We start from the raw sequence: 21,169 nt of genomic DNA on the forward strand, positions 1-21,169 counted from the left end.
AAGTGACATGGCCAAGTCACCAAGCTGCATAGCCACAACATCCCAAAGAGAATACAGGCTTCGTGATTTTGAGTCCAATACTCTTTCCATAACATGCCACTGCAGTCCCTCAGCAGACCAGTTGCTCTTGCTTCTCCCCTCTGCTTAGAACTCATCATGTTCAGGGGTGACGGGGTGGCTCAGTCAGTTAAGGGTCCGACTTCAGCTCAGGTCATGATCTCACAGTCTGTGAGTTGGAGCCCTGCGGCGGGGTCTGTGCTGGCAGCTCAGAGCCTGGAGCCTGCTTCAGATTCTGTGTCTCCCTCTCTCTTTGCCCTCCCCGCTCATGCTCTGTCTCTCTCTGACTCTCAAAAATAAATAAACATTAAAAGACATTTAAAAAAACCTCATCATGTCTGCGAACTGCTGCCAAATGTGCATTTCAGGGAAACCATTTACCTTTGATTCCTCGGTCCATTTTCATTAAACGCCTGATTATGGAATCGCAGTTATCTCCTTGCCTGATTTCAATTTTGGTTGAGAAGTGGCCATTGGATGGTTGGGGATTCACTAAGGAAACTGACACACCAGGCTAAGAAAACAAAGAGAAAATTATTGTTTTACAAAATCAAACTTGAATACTGCTGAGGGAGGGGAAATCTCTATAAAATTTTTAAGGCTCAATGAAAAATTTAATTCTGGTAGTCTAATATCAAGACCAAGGTATACTCAAATATGAAATAAATGATGTACAAAAGCTCATGCTTACAACCAAATGCCTAGATGAAAATGGCTATGACTACATATATCAATACTGACGATGGATAACAACAGTACCTGTATTTTCTCTTCTTTAACTCCCATCATTTGCTGAATTTCTACTATGTACCAGGCACTGTACTAAGCATTTTATAGACATGATTCTTATAACCTGAAAGGTAGTTCTTTAAAACCTCTTTTTCATAGCTGAGAAGCTGAGAACCAGAAACATTACCAAAGTCTCCCAAGGTTACACAGACAGTAAGAAGCAGAGTCAGGATTAAACCCCACCCTATGCCATACTATTTCCTACATTGTATTAAGTATATACAGTCGAAGACTTTGCTCCTTATTTTCACAGGAAAAAGTTAACTGAATCTTATGAAAAACTTAAAGACAAAGTAGCTTAAGAAAATGCTTGAAAGTCGCTTGACAGAAAGGGAACTTGTAAAGGGAACTCTACTTCATGTACCTATCTACAGGCCAAAGGACTACCCTTTAAAAAGCTATAGTAGGGGCACCAGGGTGGCTCAGTCAGTTAAGCATCCACCTTTGGCTCAGGTCATGATCTCATGGTTCATGGGTTCGAGCCCCACACTGGGCTCTCCAGTGATGGTGCGGAGCCCACTTGGGATCCAATCTCTCCTTCCCCCTCTGCCCCTCCTCTGCTCCCACTCTCTCAAAATAAATTTTTAAAAAAACTTTAAAATAAATAAATAAACAGCCACTATATTTTAATGTAATGCGGGTATTCCTAACACAATAAATTCAGGAGGCATCCATAATCATGATTACCTCATTCTTTCAAAATAGGCTTTTTCTCTTTGTTGCATTTTCAATTAAATGAAATAAAAGTAACAGGATACTTATAACTAACATGATATTTATCAAGAAAAGTAGGGCATTTTATGGACTCTCACAGTTACACTCTACGAGGCAATGGATTGAGAGTAAATAAACACAAGCTCCCAAAACTCTAAAATCTGTTTATCTTCATCAATACTGGCCAAAAACTAAGGAAAAAAAAAAAACATTTCTAGTATAATGTAAGATGATTTATCAATTTGTCTTAACCAGAAGCTAAAATGCCTTGAAAACCATTATCAAATCAAGACTCATCTGAAGTATAAAAGTTCCTTTTCACTGTTTAAAACAATCTTATGTTTCAATTTCCACTCTATTTTTTAATAAATGTCAAGTTTTGATACAAAAATAAACTCAAAATGGATTAAAGACCTAAATGTGAGACTTCATTGAAACCATAAAAATCTTTGAAGAGAGCAGAGGCAGTAATCTCTCTGACATTGGTCATAACAATATTTTTCTAGATATGTCTCCTGAGGCAAGGAAAACAAAAGCAAAAACAAACTCTTGGGACTACCTCAAAATAAAAAGTTACTGCAGAGAGAAGAAAACAGCTAAACTAAAAGGCAACCTGCTGAGTGGGAGAAAATACATGCAAATGACATATCCAATAAAGGGTTAGTATCTAAAATATATAAAAAACTGATTCAAGTCAACACACAAAAAACAAATAATTCAATTTAAAAAGCCTGGGTGGCTTAGTCCGTTAAGCATCTGACTTCAGCTCAGGTCATTATTGCACAGTTTATGAGTTTGAGCCCCACGCCAGTCTCTGTGCTGACAGCTCAGAGCCTGGAGCATGCTTTGGATTCTGTGTCTCCCTCTTTCTCTCTCTGCCCCTCCCTTGCTCACGTTCAGACTCTCTCAAAAATAAATATAAACATTAAAAAAAATTTTTAATGGACGGAAGACATGAACAAGCATTCTCCAAAGAAGATGTACAGATACCCAAAAGCCACATGAAAAGATGCTCAATATCACTCATCATCAGGAAAAAGCACATCAAAACCACAATGAGATACCACCACACCTGTCAAAATGGCTAAAAATTAACAACACAAAAAACGACAGGTGTTGGCAAGGACATGGAGAAAAAAGGAACTTTCATGTGCTGTTGGCGGGAATGCAAACTCTGTAACAGTCACTCTGGAAGACAACACGGAAGTTCCTCAAAAAGTTAAAAATAGAGAATAGGCAAACACTAATTCAAATGGAAAATGTACCCCTATATTTATTCAGCATTATTTACAAAAGCCAAATTATGGAAGCAGCCCAAGTGTCAATTGATGAATATAAAAAAGATGTGGTACGTTTGTATATGTATGTGTGTGTGTATATATATATAAATATACACACATCCATAAAAAATGAAATCTTGCCATTTCCAACAATATGCATAGATTTAGGGATTATAATGCTAAATGAAATAAATCAGTCAGAGAAAAAGAAATACCATACTGATTTCACTCAATGTGGAACTTAAGAAACAAAACAAATGAACAAAGCACAAAGAGACAAACCCCAAAACAGACTCTTAACTATAGAGAACTGACGGTCACCAGAGAGGAGGTGGGTGGGGGGTGATGGGTGAAACAGTTCACATGAAGGGGATTAAGAGTATATTTATCATGACAAGCAGTGAGTAATGTATAGAATTATTGAATCAACATACTGTATACCTGAAACTAATATAACACTGTATGTTAACTACATTAGACTTAATTAAAAATTTTTTTAAAGGTTACAAAAATTCAGTTTTGAAAATCATATTTTGACAGGGCACATGCACCCTAATGTTCATAGCAGCACTACTGACAATAGCCAAAGTATGGAAAGAGCCCAAATGTCCATCAAGAGATGAATGGATAGGGGTGCCTGGGCGGCTCAGTCGGTTAAGCATCCGACTTCAGCTCGCGTCATGATCTCACGGTTTGTGGGCTCAAGCCCCACATCAGGCTCTGTGCTGACAGCTAGCTCAGAGCCTGGAGCCAGTCTTCAGATTCTGTATCTCCCTCTCTCTCTGACACTCCCCTGTTTGCATTGTCTTCTTCTGTCTCTCAAAAATAAATTAAAAACATTAAAAATAATAATAAATTAAAAATAAATTTTAAAAAAGAGATGAATGGATAAAGAGATGTGTTATGTATATACAATGGAGTATTACTTGGCAATCAAAAAGAATGAAATTTTGCCATTTGCAATTATGTGAATGGAGCTAGAAGGCATTATGCTAAATGAAATCAGTCAGAGAAAGACAAATATATGACTTCACTCATCTGAAGATTTTAAGACACAAAACAGATGAACATAAGGGAAGGGAAACAAAAACACGGAGGGGACAATACATACGAGACTGTTAAATACAGAGAACACACAGGGTTACTAGAGGGGCTGTGGGAGGGGGATGGGTTTAATGGGGAAGGGGCATTAAGGAATCTACTCCTGAAATCACTGTTGCACTATATGCTAACTAACTTGTATGTAAATTTTAAAAATAATTAATTAATTTTAAACAATCACATTTTGATTTTTAAACCATACATAATATCTGATGCTAACTATAAGAGCAGAGGAAATCAAAGTGAGCATAGCATCAATCAGGGAATGAGAAGAACTCATTTCTAACTAACCAACTATGTGGCCTAGACCAAAGCAATCACTTTGCAGCTCTGCACCTCACTTCCTTCCATTCTGAAATGATGAGCTTGGATATAATATCTAAGGTCTTTTCTACTCTAAAATACACTGATTCAGTGAGATCATTTCAACTTACTTCTGTTCTAAAAACATTAAGTGGTTTCCCAGGACAGCAGTCTTCCTTGATTTTATCTTCTGCTTCGGAGGCAAACTTGACTTCTATGTGTTCTAGCTAAATAGAAGGAGGGGAAAATTAAAGTCATTAGTATCACTTAACATGACTGAAATTAATCATCACCTCATTTCACCAAAGGGGAAAACTAGCTTCTCCACTTCACATCAAATGGTCTGTGTATTCCTCAGAAGCCAGCAAAGCACAGGACAGGACTGAAAGAACATTCAGAAACTCAGGATCAAATGCTCCCACAGCAGAACATTGTCTGAAAAGCAAAAGACTATGGGGCGCCTGGGTGGCACAGTCAGTTAAGCGTCCAACTTCAGCCCAGGTCATGATTTCACCACTCATGAGTTCGAGCCCCATATGGGGCTCTGTGCTGACAGCTCAGAGCCTGAGGCCTGCTTGGGATTCTTTGTGTCCCTCTTTCTCTGCGCCTCCCCTGATCACACTCTGTCTCTCTCGAAAATAAATAAACATTAAAAAAGAAAAAGACTAAATCATTTAAATGTCCATCAAAAGATTTTTCTTCATAAGAACATGGTCTGTGCAATTTAATTAATTTCCAAATAAACATTAAGTGAAATCTACAATCAATTATTTAACTCTTCTTAAATGTCTCATGGTATTATTTACATTGTCATGTTTACCATTTTCTATAATGAAATATAGCACCTATCTGCTATATAAGAGAAAATGAAAATCAGCATAAAGACTTCCACTTAAATAAATGAAAAAACTCAGAAACGTAGTCTATTGTATATTCCTGAATATAAGATGACCCTCATATCATGTGTCCCCATTGTCCCAATGAAAAAGCCCAAGAACTTTTCTGACCTCCAGGTATATGAACATTTAGAAATATACACAAAATAGGAGCACCTGGGTGGCTCAGTCAGTTAAGTGGCCGACTTCAGCTCAGGTCAAGAACTCGGAGTTTGTGAATTCAAGCCCTGCATCAGGCTCTGTGCTGACAGCTCAGAGCCTGGAGCCTGCTTCAGAGTCTGTGTCTCCGTCTCTCTCTGCCCCTCCCCTGCTCCCACTGTCTCTCTGTCTCTCAAAAATACATAAACACTAAAAAAAATTATAAAAAAAAGAAATATATACAAAATAAATGACTACCATTATTTCTTAATATAATTATTAACTCATTTATCATTTTATGACAATGTTTATTTAGAAGTAACTTTATTACCATATTTCATGGAATAATTTCATTCAAAATAAACTTGCATTTTTTAACTCAAGGATCTTTGTTATCACTAGAGCCACTTTTTTGAGTTCTCTAACACAATTTCCTACAGCAAATAACCTTTCCTTCTGCCTCAGTTGTTGGAGAGAGAGCATTTTCAGAATCTATATAGTAAAGTGACTAGGGCAGAAAGGTGGAATGGGGAGAAACTCCCAATTAGGTGAATGCTATTGGTAATGTTTTATTTCTTGAGTTGAGTAATGGATACTCATTACATTATTAATTTAAAAAAATTTTTTTACATTTATTCATTTTTTGAGAGATAGAGTGAGAAAGAGCATGAGCAAGGGAGGGTCAGAGAGAGAAGGAAACACAGACTGAAGACCGGCTCCAGGCTCTGAGCTGTCAGCACAGAGCCGGAGGCGGGGCTTCAAACCCATGAACCATGAGATCGTGACCTGAGCCAAAGTCAGATGCTTAACCGACTGAGCCACCCAGGCGCCCCTATTAATTTTAAAACAATACAAAACAGGGCCAGGCATGGACCTTGATATTATCTCATGAACAGAGGATTCTAACTAAGCCAATACTGTAAATCAGAGGTCTCAATGAGATAGGGAGGAAAAAAAAAGCAGCAATTCAGAGTACCCATAATATGAGAGATCTTGAAAGCATTTAAATACAAACATATGGTCTCCCCTCATTTCTTAATGGAGAATTTTGGGAGGAAAACCCAGGCACATATAGTTAGTATTTTACATATAAATTAATTGACAGGGACACCTGGGAGGCTCAGTCAGTTGAGCGAATGACTCTTGATTTCAGCTCGAGTCGTGACCCCGGGGTCATAGGTTCAAGCCCCACACTGAGCTCTGCAGTGAGTGTGGAGTCTGCGTCAGATTCTCTCTCTCACTGCCTCTCCCCTACTCTTACTCTTTCTCTCTCTCAAATAAATAAATAACTGAAAAACAGAATAAGATCACAATCATTTTTTAATTCCTGCAACTTCCCATCCATTCTCTTTCCCTCCAAAAACATTCTTGACAGGTGTACTTGGCAAAGGTACTAAACACAGAAGATGTTTGTAAAAAGGCTATATTATAAAACAAAAGTGGATTATATTTCCTACAGTTAGCTAGCTATTACAATCCCTGGCCCCGCGTACCTCAAGGGAGTTGGTCAGGTAGACTATATTCTCCATCAGCACTGCCTGTTCATCAAACTCTAACTGCAAATCCAGAACACGAGGTCCCACCTTCTCCAGATTTTCCTAGTAGCCAAAACAGTTTTGAAAAACAAAAATCACATTAAGAATATGTTGAAAATACATTTCCTCCAAAGCAATCATTCTTCTCTCAACTGATAAAATCTTCAAATTTGAACAGTTGAAGGAAAGGCCTTGGACTCACGGTTTCCCTTATCTATGTTTGCTCATTAATGAAATTATTGGCTCAGAATAATTATCATTTGAAGCACGATAAGACTAAGCTAACACCGAAAAGCCTGAAGGGACAAGGTTTCCAGACTTACAAAAGAAATAAGATTTCATCATTGTTTATTTAGAATGACTTAATATGCAAGCGCAAAGAATTCACTTTGACAAGGAATCAAACAAATGTGTGGAAATCACCCTTCGGGTAATCAAAAAGAAAAAAAAACTTTTTTCAATTTTTCAAGATAATACATCTTTAAAGCTAGTTCAGAGAATAGTGAATTGATAATAAATAAAAAATTTCTACAACTTAAAAAAATTTTAGGTCCTAATAGTACTGAGATAATCCTATAGCACATGAAAAACTATTTATTCTTACTCGAACAATATATTCTTGAACATAAAATGAAGTATCTGCCACTCAAAATGTAACCTTCGAGATCCAAGCTCACCTGCACAAGTACAGCTAACTGCCTAGAACCCGCTGCACTAACTGAACAGGACCTGCCAAGATTCCTAATACTCACTGTTTTCATTTACTGTCCAACTTGTTTCCTGTCCTGTGAAAAAGTGCTAGAAGCCATTTTCTTATTCCCAGATTTAGAAAACACTTTTTGAAGAAGTTTCAAACCACCAATTTGCCTGTCACGTGTCCAATTTTACTGAAAAAAAATATTACTACTGAAACAATCTAACACTGGTTTTCTAAAAAGCCAACTCTTGGATCTAGTATCCTGTAACTACGGAACTTATCCAATCAGTTTCACTGGATTCTATAAAGCACACCATCAAACTTAACTGCCTTTGCAATCAATAATGAAATACTGTGTTGGGTGCACATATTGGCAGCAGATCGGGTATTTCGACCAGTGGCACTAGCTACACAGGGAACCAATGAATTAGGAGCATATCAGCAGATACGTTATAACGTGACTGGTATAGGTCAATCTAAAATTCTAAATTATTTCTGAAACTTCAAAGACCATATGGCTCAGAGTTGATTTTGGTCTAGGAAAATGAAAAGGCTTTCCCAAGAACACATCCTACTCCAATACAGGACAAGATAAAAATTTTGGTCTCCATCAGGCAGGCATCTGTAGCCTAGAAGATTAAAGAATTAATCTAAGCTGGGGCGCCTGGGTGGCTCAGTCGGTTAAGCCTCCGGCTTCGGCTCAGGTCAGATCTCACGTTCGTGGGTTCGAGCCCCGCGTCAGGCTCTGTGCTAACAGCTAGCTCAGAGCCTGGAGCCTGCTTCCGGTTCTGTGTCTCCCTCTCTCTCTGACCCTCCCCTCTCATACTCTGTCTCTCTCTGTATCAAAAATAAATAAAACATTAAAAAATTAAAAAAAAAAAAAAAAAGACATGACTTTAAAAAAAAAAAAAGAATTAATCTAAGCTATAAGAATAACCACCATGTTCCTAGCAGGCTGAAATACACTAATTTACATTAAAAAAAAATTACTGAACCTACTTTTTGACAGAAAGTATTAAAGTGTGTTAACTATATTATTTCATTTATTCCTCACAGCACTCCTAAAATGTAGGTTTTATTAATTTCCTCATTTTACAGATGAAAAACCATGTGGCCCAGAGAATTTAAGTGATTTATCTAGGTCTCAAAACTAAGAAATGATGCACAAAAAGGATTTGGACCAAGATCTATCTGATTCCAGAGCCTGAGATCTTTTTTTTTTTTCCTTTATAGTTTATTGTCAAGTTGGTTTCCATATAAAACCCAGTGCCCTTCCCCAGAAGTGCCCTCCTCCATGCCCATCACCCCCCTTCCTTTTCCCCTCCCCCTTTAGCCCTCAGTTTGTTTTCAGTATCCAAGAGTCTCTCATGATTTGCCTCCCTCCCTCTCCCTGTTTTCCCCCCTTCCCCTCCCCACGGTCCTCTGTTACGTTTCTCCTGTTAGACTTATGAGTGAAAACATGTGGTATCTGCCCTTCTCTGCCTGACCTCGAGGTCCATCCACATTGCTACAAATGGCCAGATTTCACTCTTTCTCATCGCCATGTAGCAGTCTACTGTACAGATAAACCACATCTTCTTGATCCATTCGTCAGTGGATGGACATTTAGAGCCTGAGATCCTAAGCAACATACAGCCACCTTTCTGTTTCTCTTTAAGAAATGCAATATAACATTTATTTCCTTGAAGAAAGCTAAGAGTCTAATGCAATGATTCTCAGTGGGAGAGGTGGGGGGTGGAAACATATGATGTCCCCACGAGACGTTTGTCAATGTCTGGAGACATTTTGGGGTCAAAACTTGAGCAGGTGAGGAGGGCCTTCTACTGGCATCTAGTGGGTAGAAGCCAAAACAACTGCTCAGCATCCTCTAAGGCACAGGATAGCCTCCCACAAGAGAGAACTATCAGCCCACAGTATCAAGAGAACCACTGTTGAGAAACTCTGATCTAACCACTACAAACAATGTTTCTGCTCTTAAGCGAAGCCTATGCCCATGTACTATCTTGGTTCCAGCAACAGGAGCTAACAAAACCCTCCTAAAGTAAAAGCCAAAAAGAACATGGTTCCCCCCCAAACAGAAAAGCAGGCAGGAGACAAAGAGAATCACTCAGTGCAGCAACACTAAACCAGATACTCTTCCATAATGCGTATTTTCACGTACTCAGCAACTGTACAGATAAACCCCCGAATGATCGCTCATTTGTCACAACCACTGATTGAAAAGTGCTACTTTAGCAGATTCCCTGGGAGAGACTATACTCAAAGTGTCCCCCTTCCTTCTACTATTATTCACACAGTCACTGCTGCACGGGGTCCACCGCTTACCTTAATCATGGCAACGAATGGCATCACTTTCTTCATATATTTCTTCAAGTCTGGCAAACTGCCCAGTTCACTAGCAATGATTTTGTTATCAGGCAATTTTCCACTGTTGGCCTAAAAAACATAAGTTGGGGAAGAATGTGGAGGAAAATACTTTTTAAATAACGCAAAATGGTACACATGCCTTAGGAAGTCAGCCAGAGAACGGTGGCCTCCACTAGTCTGCGAGAAAACATCAGAAAATTGTGCAGCTCCAAGCACCACGGGGAAGTGAAACATGAATGTATAATGTGGAAGGGAGTCTCCTATTCCCTCTAAATTGAAAGGATATATGTTTCTGAGGCCAACAAAGAAAACAGGTGCATCCTGTTGCACATTTAGTTTTTCCTTACACTGAGAAAACCGCCATGATTGTAACATTAGATCTTATCTGGTGAGAACACAAAACAGTCTTATAAAGATCTTGTTTGTCTCCAAACCTATAAAAACATTTCATTAGTCATATCAAAATGAAAACTGCACAACTATTATACAAGATTTATATAATGTCTGCTTTTCGACACTTTCTTATAAATCGTTACCACAAATGTGAAAAAAAATAAAATTCTTAGCTACCAACTTGTTTAAAATGGTATCATTTCGAGGTGCCTGGGTGGCTCAGTCAGTTACCCGTCCAACTCTTGATTTGGGCTGAGGTCAGGATCTCTCAGGAGTTCGAGCCCTGAATCCGGCTCTGCACTGACAGCACGGAGCCTGCTTGGGATTCTCTCTTCCTCTTTCTCTGCCCCTCCCCTGCCTGCGCTCTCCCATGCTTGTTCTCTCTTTCTCTAACTAAATAAACTTTAAAACTTTAAATGCCTGTATCATATATCATTAACATATACAGACTCCAAACGTGCTGCCTGAATTCCATTTCATTTCTGCAAACACAAGTATTCCCTGCTACAGGGTGAGAAATGAAGCAAGTGGGCTTTTCAGAATTTTGGGTGACTGATTTTTTCCTTACTCTACAAGCACGGCATTAAAACCAAGGGTTGGGAATGAATCTAAATGAAAAGTAAGGTATACTAAGATTTCTGATAGTCTATTTACTTCCAATTCTAACCTTTACTAAGGTATGGGGGAAAAATACTTCCTGCACTTGTCAGTGTGCTGTTCTGAAAGACATACAAAAGAGAAAAGAGGGTATGAAACACTCCTTTCCCTTATGTCACCAAAAATTACCATCGACACATAAGAACATCCTCCTTTTTCTTTTTAATGTTTTATTTATTTTTGAGAGACAGAGAGACAGCATGACGGAGGGAGGGTCAGAGAGAGAGGGAGATACAGAATCTGAAGACAGGCTCCAGGCTCTGAGCTTGCTGTCAGCACAGAGCCCGATGCAGGGCTCGAACCCACAAACCGTGAGATCGTGACCTGAGCCGAAGTCGGACGCTCAACTGACTGAGCCACCCAGGCGCCCCAGAACATCCTCCTTTATTACAAAAACATTTAGTTCTTCTGGATGAAAACAAACAAAAATTTTTTTAAAAGCTGACCATTCCAAATAATGCCAAAAGATGATGTTATTTTGCAACCGTAAGATATGTGCCACTGATTACTGAATAAAAATATTAACTTCTCGGGGCACCTGGGTGGCTCAGTCAGTTAAGCGTCTGATTTCGGCTCAGGTCATGATCTCACCACTCCTGGGTTTGAGCCCTGTGTCCGGCTCTGTGCTGACAGCTCAGAGCCTGGAGTCTGCTTCAGATTCTGTGTCTCCCTCTCTCTCTGCCCCTCCCTGCTCATGCTCTGTCTCTGTCTCAAAAATAAACATTAAAAAAATTAAAAAAAAAAATATTAACTTCTCAAAGAATAGCAGTTTTTAATAAAAGATGCATTTTTAAATGTCTGGGACATTACACTCTGTATTTGGTTCTCCCACTGCTTCCTTGAAAATGCCAGAATGAATATGTAACCCACTGGGCACAATTTCATTTCTCTACCTACCAAAGCGGCTTTTACTTTTTTAGCTAGCAAAATCTGCAAGCAGTTCTAAAGCCTGCATTCTATTTCCATTACACACAATCAAATGTGAGGTAGCTCGCCATAAAAAGAGGCTCATAAGGGGTGCCTAGGTGGCTCAGTTGGTTGAATGTCCGACTTTGGCTCAGGTCATGATCTTGCAGTTCATAGGTTCGAGCCCCGTGTTGGGCTCTGTGCTGACAGTTTGGAGTCTAGAGCCTGTCTTCGGATTCTGTGTCTCCCTCTCTCTCTCTGACCCTCCCTTGCTCGTGCTCTGTCTCTCTTGGTCTCAAAAATAAATAAAGATTTAAAAATTAAAAAAAAAAACAGGCTCACAAGGAGTACAAAAACACTTGTTCTTCCTTTCCTCAAATTTTATAAATTTTTAATTAAGTATGAAAATTGATGAAATAAGATCTCCTATTGAGAACTTTATTAGTTCTCAAAATTCACAGCTAAGAATTTTCCCTTCACGTTATCACTTCATGCTTCAGCCATAATCACTATTTTGTCTCTTCTTCAAGTGCACCTTAACAGTTTGTGCCTTAAGAATAAGTTTTCTTAACAACCTGAACAAAACTTCCACAACATAAATTTAGTTTCTATTTTTTGAGTGTGAAAGATAGAAGGTAGATAAACTTTTTCCTTTAGGGAAACTGAGAACTAAGTTTAACTGTTGAGTTTCCTTTAAATAGGACAATCATATTTAATAACTATTTACCTGACAAAGCCAAAAACGAGCTCCATTTCTATGGGAAATTACCAAATAGACCATTTTGTTTTAATTACTCAAGGGGCCCCTGGGTGGCTCAGTCGGTTGAACATCCAACTTCGGCTCAGGTCATCATCTTGCGGCTCGTGGGTTCGAGCCCCACAACGGACTCTGTGCTGACAGCTCAGACAGAGCCTGGAGCCTGCTTCGGATTCTGTCTCCCTCTCTCTCTCTCTGCCCCCTCCCCTGCACATGCTCTATCTGTCTCTCTTTCAAAATAAATAAACATTAAAAAAATTTTTAATAAAAAATAAATTACTCAAGAGCCAAGCTTCAAATTTCTTTTAAACCTAACATGGTTAAGGCTTCATGAGTCCCCGTGTTCCAGCCACAATAAACTCAAAAGACAAACTCAGTCATTTTGCTTCAGAATTTTCACCACGTAGGAGGAAGTCCCACATCTTCTAATTACATATGACTAGATCCACTGTGTTTTCGTATGAAAGTTTCAGAAATGATAAAATAAAACAACAGTATCTTTTCCCTCAGGATCGGCTTAAGAACCAGCGAGGTTAACAAAAAACACTTCGTGCCTAAAGGTAAGCAAACCAAGTCGCCCCCCGGGCAGCACACAGCCATGCAGGGGAAGGGTGCGGAGGGCATCACCTCAAAGTGCTCGCGGAGCACCGACAGGGTGGTGTGTTGCCAGGGAGGGTAGCTCTTCGCCACGTAGATGGTGCAGTGCGAAGGCTTCTGAGGTGCTTGCTTGTCAGTCTTCTGCAGGCGAAGGAAAGGGGAAAAAACACCTGATCACTTTTGTGTAAACCAAAAGTGAGGGAACCCTCTCCCAGGATAGCCCACCGCTGCCTCTGAGGTGACCAAGCACAGGGACACCACAAAACTGCCTGAGCGGCGGAGAGAGCCTGACGCAGCTGAACAACAGTGGTCCCAAGTTTCATCACTAGCAAATGTCACTCAACTAATATTGTGAAAAGAACAATCTTTTTTTTTTTTTTTTTTTTTTTTAAAGAAAAAGTGACTTCACCTTCCCCTTAGCGGGCATCATATAGTTCTTGAGTCGCAATCTAAGGTCGTGTGCTACTTCCATGAGATACTGTGAGGAACGTATCAAGGCTTCATCCACAGGACCCGCCAGAGGCCATGAAGCGTTCATAATTGAGTCAGGCTTTAAGGAAAAAAAAAAAGACAATAACAAAACCGGTTCAGGGGGATCACACCACACAACTGTTTTATGGTCCTAGGTAACAGTTCCATACCAAGGGTACCATCCATAATGGTGTGCAGGAGTTCAAACCTGACTACCCATAACGCACTTCCACAGCCCCTGATCTAATGTTCCCTAGAATTCAAGCTGTGAAGTCTGACTCTACATTCTTAATTAGCTTCCATTTGTACAAGCGTATTAATACCCACACACATATGCTCACTTTCAAAGAAAATTATGTAATGCTAATTCGCCTAAATTTAATCATTATTACATAAATCATACAAACTCTCAGTTTTTATCCTATTAATACATGCAGTTTTGAAAGCATGGCTATTCAGGATATATAACGTGAGCACTTTTTTGCATTGTTCGTGCATTAGAAAAATACAAAGAGCTTGGCTAATAAAGTTGAAAAGGAATTATTAAACCATCCAATTGGTTTATCTGCCAGCTTCGGAGAAATGATTCAATTTATCTTCACAGTAAGTAAGGAAGCTAATATAAATCCCTAAATAGGCAGCCCTATATATGCCGTAAATGTTATATAAAACAAAAATATTTATGCAAAGAGACACTTCTATCTTGTTAAAAGCTAATCCTAACAGTCATTTATTTATATCTTTATATTTTCACCTTTTAACACTTGGAAAAACAGAATTAGTTATACATGTATTCAAATTAAATGTGTCTTTAAAATACGTTTAAATGTATTTTAACATTTCCTAACAAGAATTAGGTGATGAAATGCACAATCCCATTTTTAAAACACATACACACATTTATATGTATATAAATAGAGGCACCTATATGATGTATTTGTCTAAACACCAGTTTAACTTGCTATAATAATTATGAGATGATGAGTCCAACATTAGTCTTGAAATATTCTTTTTCGGTCTTTTCCTTGTAAGTAACATTATTCCATATTTATTGAATAAAGCCAAATCAAAACCGCCCGCATCATAAACGTCCACCGATACCTTTCCCAGGAGGGTCCAGATGTGCTCACACAGATGTGGACAGAATGGGGCCAAGAGAAGCGTCTGAACCTCAACGAAGCGGAACACAAGGTCTCGGTGCATCCCCTCGATGGCCAATTCACGGTATTTATCTTTTGCAGCCTACAAAATTTGAAATCATGTATCATTTTCTCCCCATACTTCCTTAAAATAAAACTAAAAGAAAAAATACAGTACCTCTATTTTAATGCATTTTTAAGCTTTTAGTCTTCCAAATTTCATAATGAATTTTCATAAAGGTTTTACTTCATTTTTCTTAAGTAATCTCTACACCCAGTGTGGGGGTTTGAACCTATGATCCTGAGATCAAGAGTCACAAGCTCGATCAGCCAGGCACCCCAGTTTTCCTACATTTTTAACACCTTGCAATTACATGTGTACCAATCTTTTTCAAAGGATATTATGGTTTTGTATTAATGATTCTCAAGAAAAATTTTTTAAGAATACATTTTAAAAATACATTAACAGGGGCACCTGAGTGGCTCAGTCGGTTGAGTGTCTGACTTCAGCTCAGGTCATGATTTCACCACTCATGAGTTCGAGCCCCGCATCAGGCTCTGTGCTGACAGCTCGGAGCCTGGAGCCTGTTTTGGATTCTATGTCTCCCTCTCTCTGCCCCTCCCTGGCTTGTGCTTTGTCTCTCTCTCTCTCAAAAATAAATATTAAAAAATTAAAAATAAGAAAATACATTAACAGACATAAAGGCTGCACAATTTAAACTGTGTATTAAGGGTTGATGATGCTCTGAATAGCCTATAAGAAAGATATTAAGTATCAAAAAAGGCTATAAATATGAACATTGCTATGTTCAGCACTTATCCTTATTTAACCACATCTATGAAAAGCAAGTTACATAAATCCCAATGTGATATTTTACAAAACTGATTGAGGAAACCTACATTTTTACTTTAAGCACTTGAACTGCCAAACTTTAGGAAATACTGACACCTTGTGGAAAAGAGCAGAACATGCTTCTTTTCAAACATATGGCAATCCGTTACAATTTTACCTTTATGTTTTACCAACTAAAAATGTTCTCCTGCAAAATGTGGCTGATTTTTAGACTTAACCTCTTTATTAACTGGCTGTGAAACGCCAGCACAGAGCCCGACGGGGGGCTCCAACTCACAAACTGTGATCATGACCCGAACCAAAGTCAGATGCTTAACTGACTGAGGCACCCCATCAGTATCTACTTTAGATGAGTTATTATTTTATAGCAGGAGGGGAAAAGGGTGAAATACATCGTATTCACACTAATATCTCTTAAAGCTACTAAAAAAAAAAAAACCTACCTGAAATTCAAAAAACCCTGTTTTCAAAGCTTCTTTAAACATCATCTTTTCATAATTTTGATCTGTTTTTATAATTCCCGCATTCATCTCACTATTGAACAGGGGGGAAAAGATGATTGAGTTTAAATGCAGGTACACAAAAATATAAAAAACTGCTGCATATACTAATAAACAGTATAATGAGAACGAAGCCTGAAACATTTAAGACCGTTCAACCACAGAACCAGTTAACAACAGTTAGTGGTGTCCTCAATTAACAATTTCTTGACAGAAACTTTACCATGAAGCCCAAAATGCAATATGAAGATAGCTTAACAAAGGTGCTAGTCAGGTGTACTTCCTGCATTTTAAACATCTGACATTGGCTGTTAAAAAATGTTTTCTCCTGCTATGTACGGCCCTTCAGAATTTAGCCTAATCTGGCCCCAACTTCTATTCTACCTTCCAAATACCTCTCTCTCTGTGGCTTTCTCCTCTCTCTGTGAAAATCCACTTATTTTTCAGTAAAACTCACAAGCCATCTCCTCTGAATTCCCTCTATCTATATTACCACACTTACAATGTGCTGGATTTATTTTCTTCTCCTGCTAAACTATAGTGAAAGATCAAGTCCTATTCGACTTTGTAACACCAGTTCTTAAGATGGCTCCTGATACAAAGAAGATGATAAATGTTTTTTGAAAGAAAAAAAACATTGACAATTCTCTCACTGTTTTAATCTACTTTTCATTTAACCATCTGCCCCATCTAATGCAAGAAGCATGGTAAAATGGTTGTGAGAACGGGCTCTGGAGAAAGAAGCAAACAGATATGCTCCATCCGAAACTATTAGCTTTGAGGCATTTAACAAAATACTTAATTTCTCTAAGCTTCGACTGCTTTAACTAAAATAGAGCTAATAATATCTTTATCACATAAGGTTGCTGTGAAGCTAAAATCAGATAACGGATGTGAAGAGCTACCTAGAACAAGTAAGCTTTCAATGAACAGTAGCTATAATTAACATGTAATTTATTTTAGGAGAAAAGAAAGAAAACTTCGAAATGCATGAGGACTAAGCAGCTCTGAGGTACGAAGTGGCCGGAGCCCACAGACCACCTGGCGAAAACCCTGTCATTGAAGGTGCTGGCAGGCCCGCTTCGGAGGCTGCCCCGGTTGGCCAGCATCTCCTTCACCCACTCCACCCAGGTGTACAGACGGAGAAGGCCTGCGTCCGCCATGGCTTCCACAAAGTTGGCGTCTTCCACGGTGTCGCCAGCATCAGCCAGAGCCAGACGCATTCCTGCCGGAAGAGGAAGAAGGAAACGAAGAAAAGATGAACTGATGATTTTATTTTTTTTTAATGTTTTTATTTTATTTTTGATACAGGAGAGACAGAGCATGAGAGGGGGAGGGGCAGAGAGAGAAGGAGACACAGAACTGGAAGCAGGCTCCAGGCTCTGAGCTAGCTGTCAGCACAGAGCCCGACGCGGGGCTCGAACCCACGAACGTGAGATCTGACCTGAGCCAAAGTCAGAGGTTCAACCGACTGAGCCACCCAGGCGCCCGAACTGATGATTTTAAAAGGTGGTTAGGGAGGCATCTGGGTGGCTCAGTCAGTTAAGTGTCCGACTCTTGACTTGGGCTCCGCTCATGATCTTGCAGTTCCTGAGAATGAGCCCCGCCCTGGGGCTTGGGATTCTTTCTCCTCCTCGCTCTCTGCCCCTCCCCCACTCACACTCTGTGTCTCTTTCAAAATAAATAAAGTTTTAAAAAATAACTTAAAAACAAAATGTGGTTACTAAATACCAGTAATGTATCCAGTTGGGTATACTACAAAACTTACATATAAATTAAGAAATAGATGCTTTAAAAGACTGCATGAGGGTGCCTGGGGGGCTCAGTCAAACACCTGACTCTCGATTTTGGCTCAGGTCATGATCTCATAGTTTGTGAGATGGAGCCCTGCATCAGGCTCTGTACTCACAGCGCAGAGCCTGCTTGGGATTCTCTCTCCTCTCTCTGCCCCTTCCCTGCTTGTGCTCTCTCAAAATAAACAAATAAACTTAAAAAAAATTTTTTAATTAAAAATAATAAAGGCCTGCCATGGATCTAAACCAAAAATAAAAAGTAGGATCCACAATGTTGTTCAAATATTTGAATCACGTGTATTGATTTGCATACACTTAGCATAAATGTGTTTCTTCTCAGGCATACTGAGTTAATGAGATAAAGTGGTCTTTAATGACGCAGGGGAAGAAAATGATAAACTGGCGATAGAAATCCCTATCAGCATTGTAGCCTCTTTAGAGGGAGCAAAACCCTGTATTTTAACACATGATTACACACACTGGTGCCTTCCAGGTACAAAAATATATTTAATTTATTTCTAAAATCTTCTTCTAAGCTTTCTAACAAAGTTTTACTTTTCAACCAATATCTTCATTCTCAAATACTGAAAAGTATATACATTAATAAGAGCCTAATTAGGTTACAGAATATCCTTGCACAAAAGAGTGAGGAAACTCTTTATATATCAATATGGGATGATCTCAAATATGAACCATTAAAGGAAAAAGCAAAAGTTCGGAAGAGTATGTATTGTTTTCTACCATCTGTGCCTATAAGGGAGGAGATGAGAACATGTCACATTAAGTTATGTATGCATTAAATATACATTACAATACAAAAGAAGCTCAAAACTCAACTTTTTACTTCAAATAATTTTACACTTAAAGAAAAGATGCAAGAGAATAGACATAAACATTAAACATTTAACAGGCTCCCCTAGGGACAGCTGGGTGGCTCAGTCGATTAAGCATCCAACTTCGGCTCATGTCATGATCTAACAGTCCGTGGGTTCGAGCCCCGCTTTGGGCTCTGTGCTGACAGCTCAGAGCCTAGAGCCTGCTTCAGATTCTGTGTCTCCCTCTCTCTCTGCGCTTCTCCAGCTAATTCTGTCTTTGTCTCTCAAAATAAAAGACATTTTAAAAAATGACTAAACAAAATGCTTTAAAAAAAGAAAACAGGGTCCCCTAATGTTAACAACTTACATAACCATACTTTCAAACCCAGGAAGTTAACTTTAGTTCGATACTATTATCTAACCTACAGATCTTATTCAAATTTCACCAGTTTTTCTTCTCATATTCTATTTCTGCGGCAGGATCCAGCCCAGAAAACCACATCGCCTTTAATCATTTTATCTCCTTGGTTTCCTCAGATCTGTAACAGTTTCTTAGTCTTTGTCCTTCATGACCTTGACATTTTTGATGCGTACTCGTCAGTTATTTAATAGAATTTCTCCCAACATAGTTTGTCTGATCCTTCCTCATGATTCGAATGAGCTTTTAAACCTCTGGCAAAAATACCACAGAAGTGATGTTATGTGTCTTCTCAGGGCATCGCTCTCGGGGAGGTACAAGATACTGGTAGGACTTTTTACTGTGTTGGAAGCTTCCATCACTTGGGTAGTGTCTGTCACCTTTCTCCACCATAAACTTATTGTTTTTCCTTTTGTGATTAAAATATATCTTAGTGGGGTGCCCGGGTGGCTCTGGTGGTTAAGCATCCATCCATCCAACTCTTGACTACAGCTCAGGTCACAATTTCACATTTTGTTAGATTGGGCCCCACATCAGGCTCTGTGCTCCTAGCACCGAACCTGCTTGGGACTCTCTCCCTCCCTCCCTGTCTGCCCCTCCTGCTTTCCCTGTGCCTCCCCTGCTTGCACTCTCAAAATTAATAAATTTTTTTTAAATAAAATAAAATCTCTAAATAAATGTTTGGTACAATTCGCCCACAAAGACATCTGGTTCTGGACTTTTGTTTTTTGATTACTGATTCAATTTCTTTGCTGGTAATCAGTCTGTTCAAATATTCTATTTCTTCCTGTGTCATCACTAGGAGGTTATATGTTTCTAAGAATTTACCCATTTCTTCTGGGTTGTCTAATTTGTTGGCATATAGTTTTGCATAATTTTCTAAACGTACTTCTGTGGTGTTGTAATTTCTCCTCTCTCATTTGTGACTTAGTTTCTATATCATTTATTTCTACTCCAATCTTATTTCCTTATCTCTGCTGGTTTTGGGTTTTGTTTGTTGTTCTTTGTCTAGCTCCTTTAGGTGTACTGTTAGATTCAGATATTTCTTGCTTGTTAAGGTAGGCCTGGATTGCTATGAACTTCCCTCTTAAAATTGCTTTCACTGTGGCCCAAAGGTTTTGGACCATTCTACTTCCATTTTCATTTGTTTCCACATACTTTTATATTTCTTATTTCCTGGTTGTTATTTCTTTTTAAAAATTTTTTAAGTTTATTTATTTTGAGAGAGAAGGGTGAAGAGGGACAGAGAGAATCTCAAGCAGACTCCAAACTGTCAATGCAGAGCCCAACACGGTGCTCAAACCCAAGAACTGTGAGAACATGATCTGAGCCGAGATGAGGAGTGGGACACTTAACTGAGACACCCAGGCACCCCAGAGCCCATTCAAAGTTTAACAGCATGTTATTTCACCACCATGTATTTGTGGTCTTTTCCAGATCTTTTCTTGTGGTTAACTTCTAGTTTCATAGGGTTGTGATCAGAAAAGATGCATGGCATGACTTTGATCTTTTTAAATTTGTTAAAGCTTGTTTAGTGGCCTAGTATGTGTTCTATTCTGGAGAATGTTCCATGTGCACTTGAAAAGAAAGTGTATTGTGCTGTTTTACAATGGAATGTTCTAAATATATCTGTTAAATCCATTTGGTCCAGGATGTCCTTCACAGCCAGTTTCCTTGTTGATTTCTGTTTAGATGATCTGTCCTTTGATGTAAGTGAGGTGTTAAAGTCCCCTGCTATTCTTGTATTATTATTGATTAGTTCTTTTATGTTTGCTATTAACTGTTTTACGTATTTGGGTGCATACATAATTGTTATATCTTCCTGTTGGACTGTCTCCTTTATTATACAGTGTCCTTCTTTACCTCTTGTTACAGTCTTTGTTTTAAAGTCTATTTTGTCCAATAGAAGTACTGCTATTCTGGCTTTCTTTTGACATCCGTGTGCAAGTTTCTTCATCCCCTTACTTTCAATCTGCAGGTTACTGTAAGTCTA

The 21,169-nt window shown here is 38.8% G+C and overlaps 1 protein-coding gene across 1 annotated transcript in view; it reads right to left on the bottom strand.

The window, feature by feature from the left end:
- The window catches only part of LARS (leucyl-tRNA synthetase), a 67,977-nt gene that overhangs the window by 4,613 nt on the left and 42,195 nt on the right, over positions 1–21,169 (bottom strand). The window contains exons 23-31 of the mRNA XM_029942188.1: positions 17,192–17,375; positions 16,094–16,184; positions 14,760–14,900; positions 13,597–13,737; positions 13,218–13,328; positions 9,836–9,946; positions 6,772–6,876; positions 4,376–4,471; positions 439–571 (exon numbers count right to left, since the gene is read on the bottom strand). Of these exons, the coding sequence (XP_029798048.1) occupies positions 439–571; positions 4,376–4,471; positions 6,772–6,876; positions 9,836–9,946; positions 13,218–13,328; positions 13,597–13,737; positions 14,760–14,900; positions 16,094–16,184; positions 17,192–17,375 (1,113 nt within the window). The remainder of the gene's footprint in view (positions 1–438; positions 572–4,375; positions 4,472–6,771; positions 6,877–9,835; positions 9,947–13,217; positions 13,329–13,596; positions 13,738–14,759; positions 14,901–16,093; positions 16,185–17,191; positions 17,376–21,169) is intronic.

Source organism: Suricata suricatta, chromosome 6 (assembly GCF_006229205.1).
Source record: "Suricata suricatta isolate VVHF042 chromosome 6, meerkat_22Aug2017_6uvM2_HiC, whole genome shotgun sequence".
Lineage (NCBI taxonomy): Eukaryota > Metazoa > Chordata > Mammalia > Carnivora > Herpestidae > Suricata > Suricata suricatta.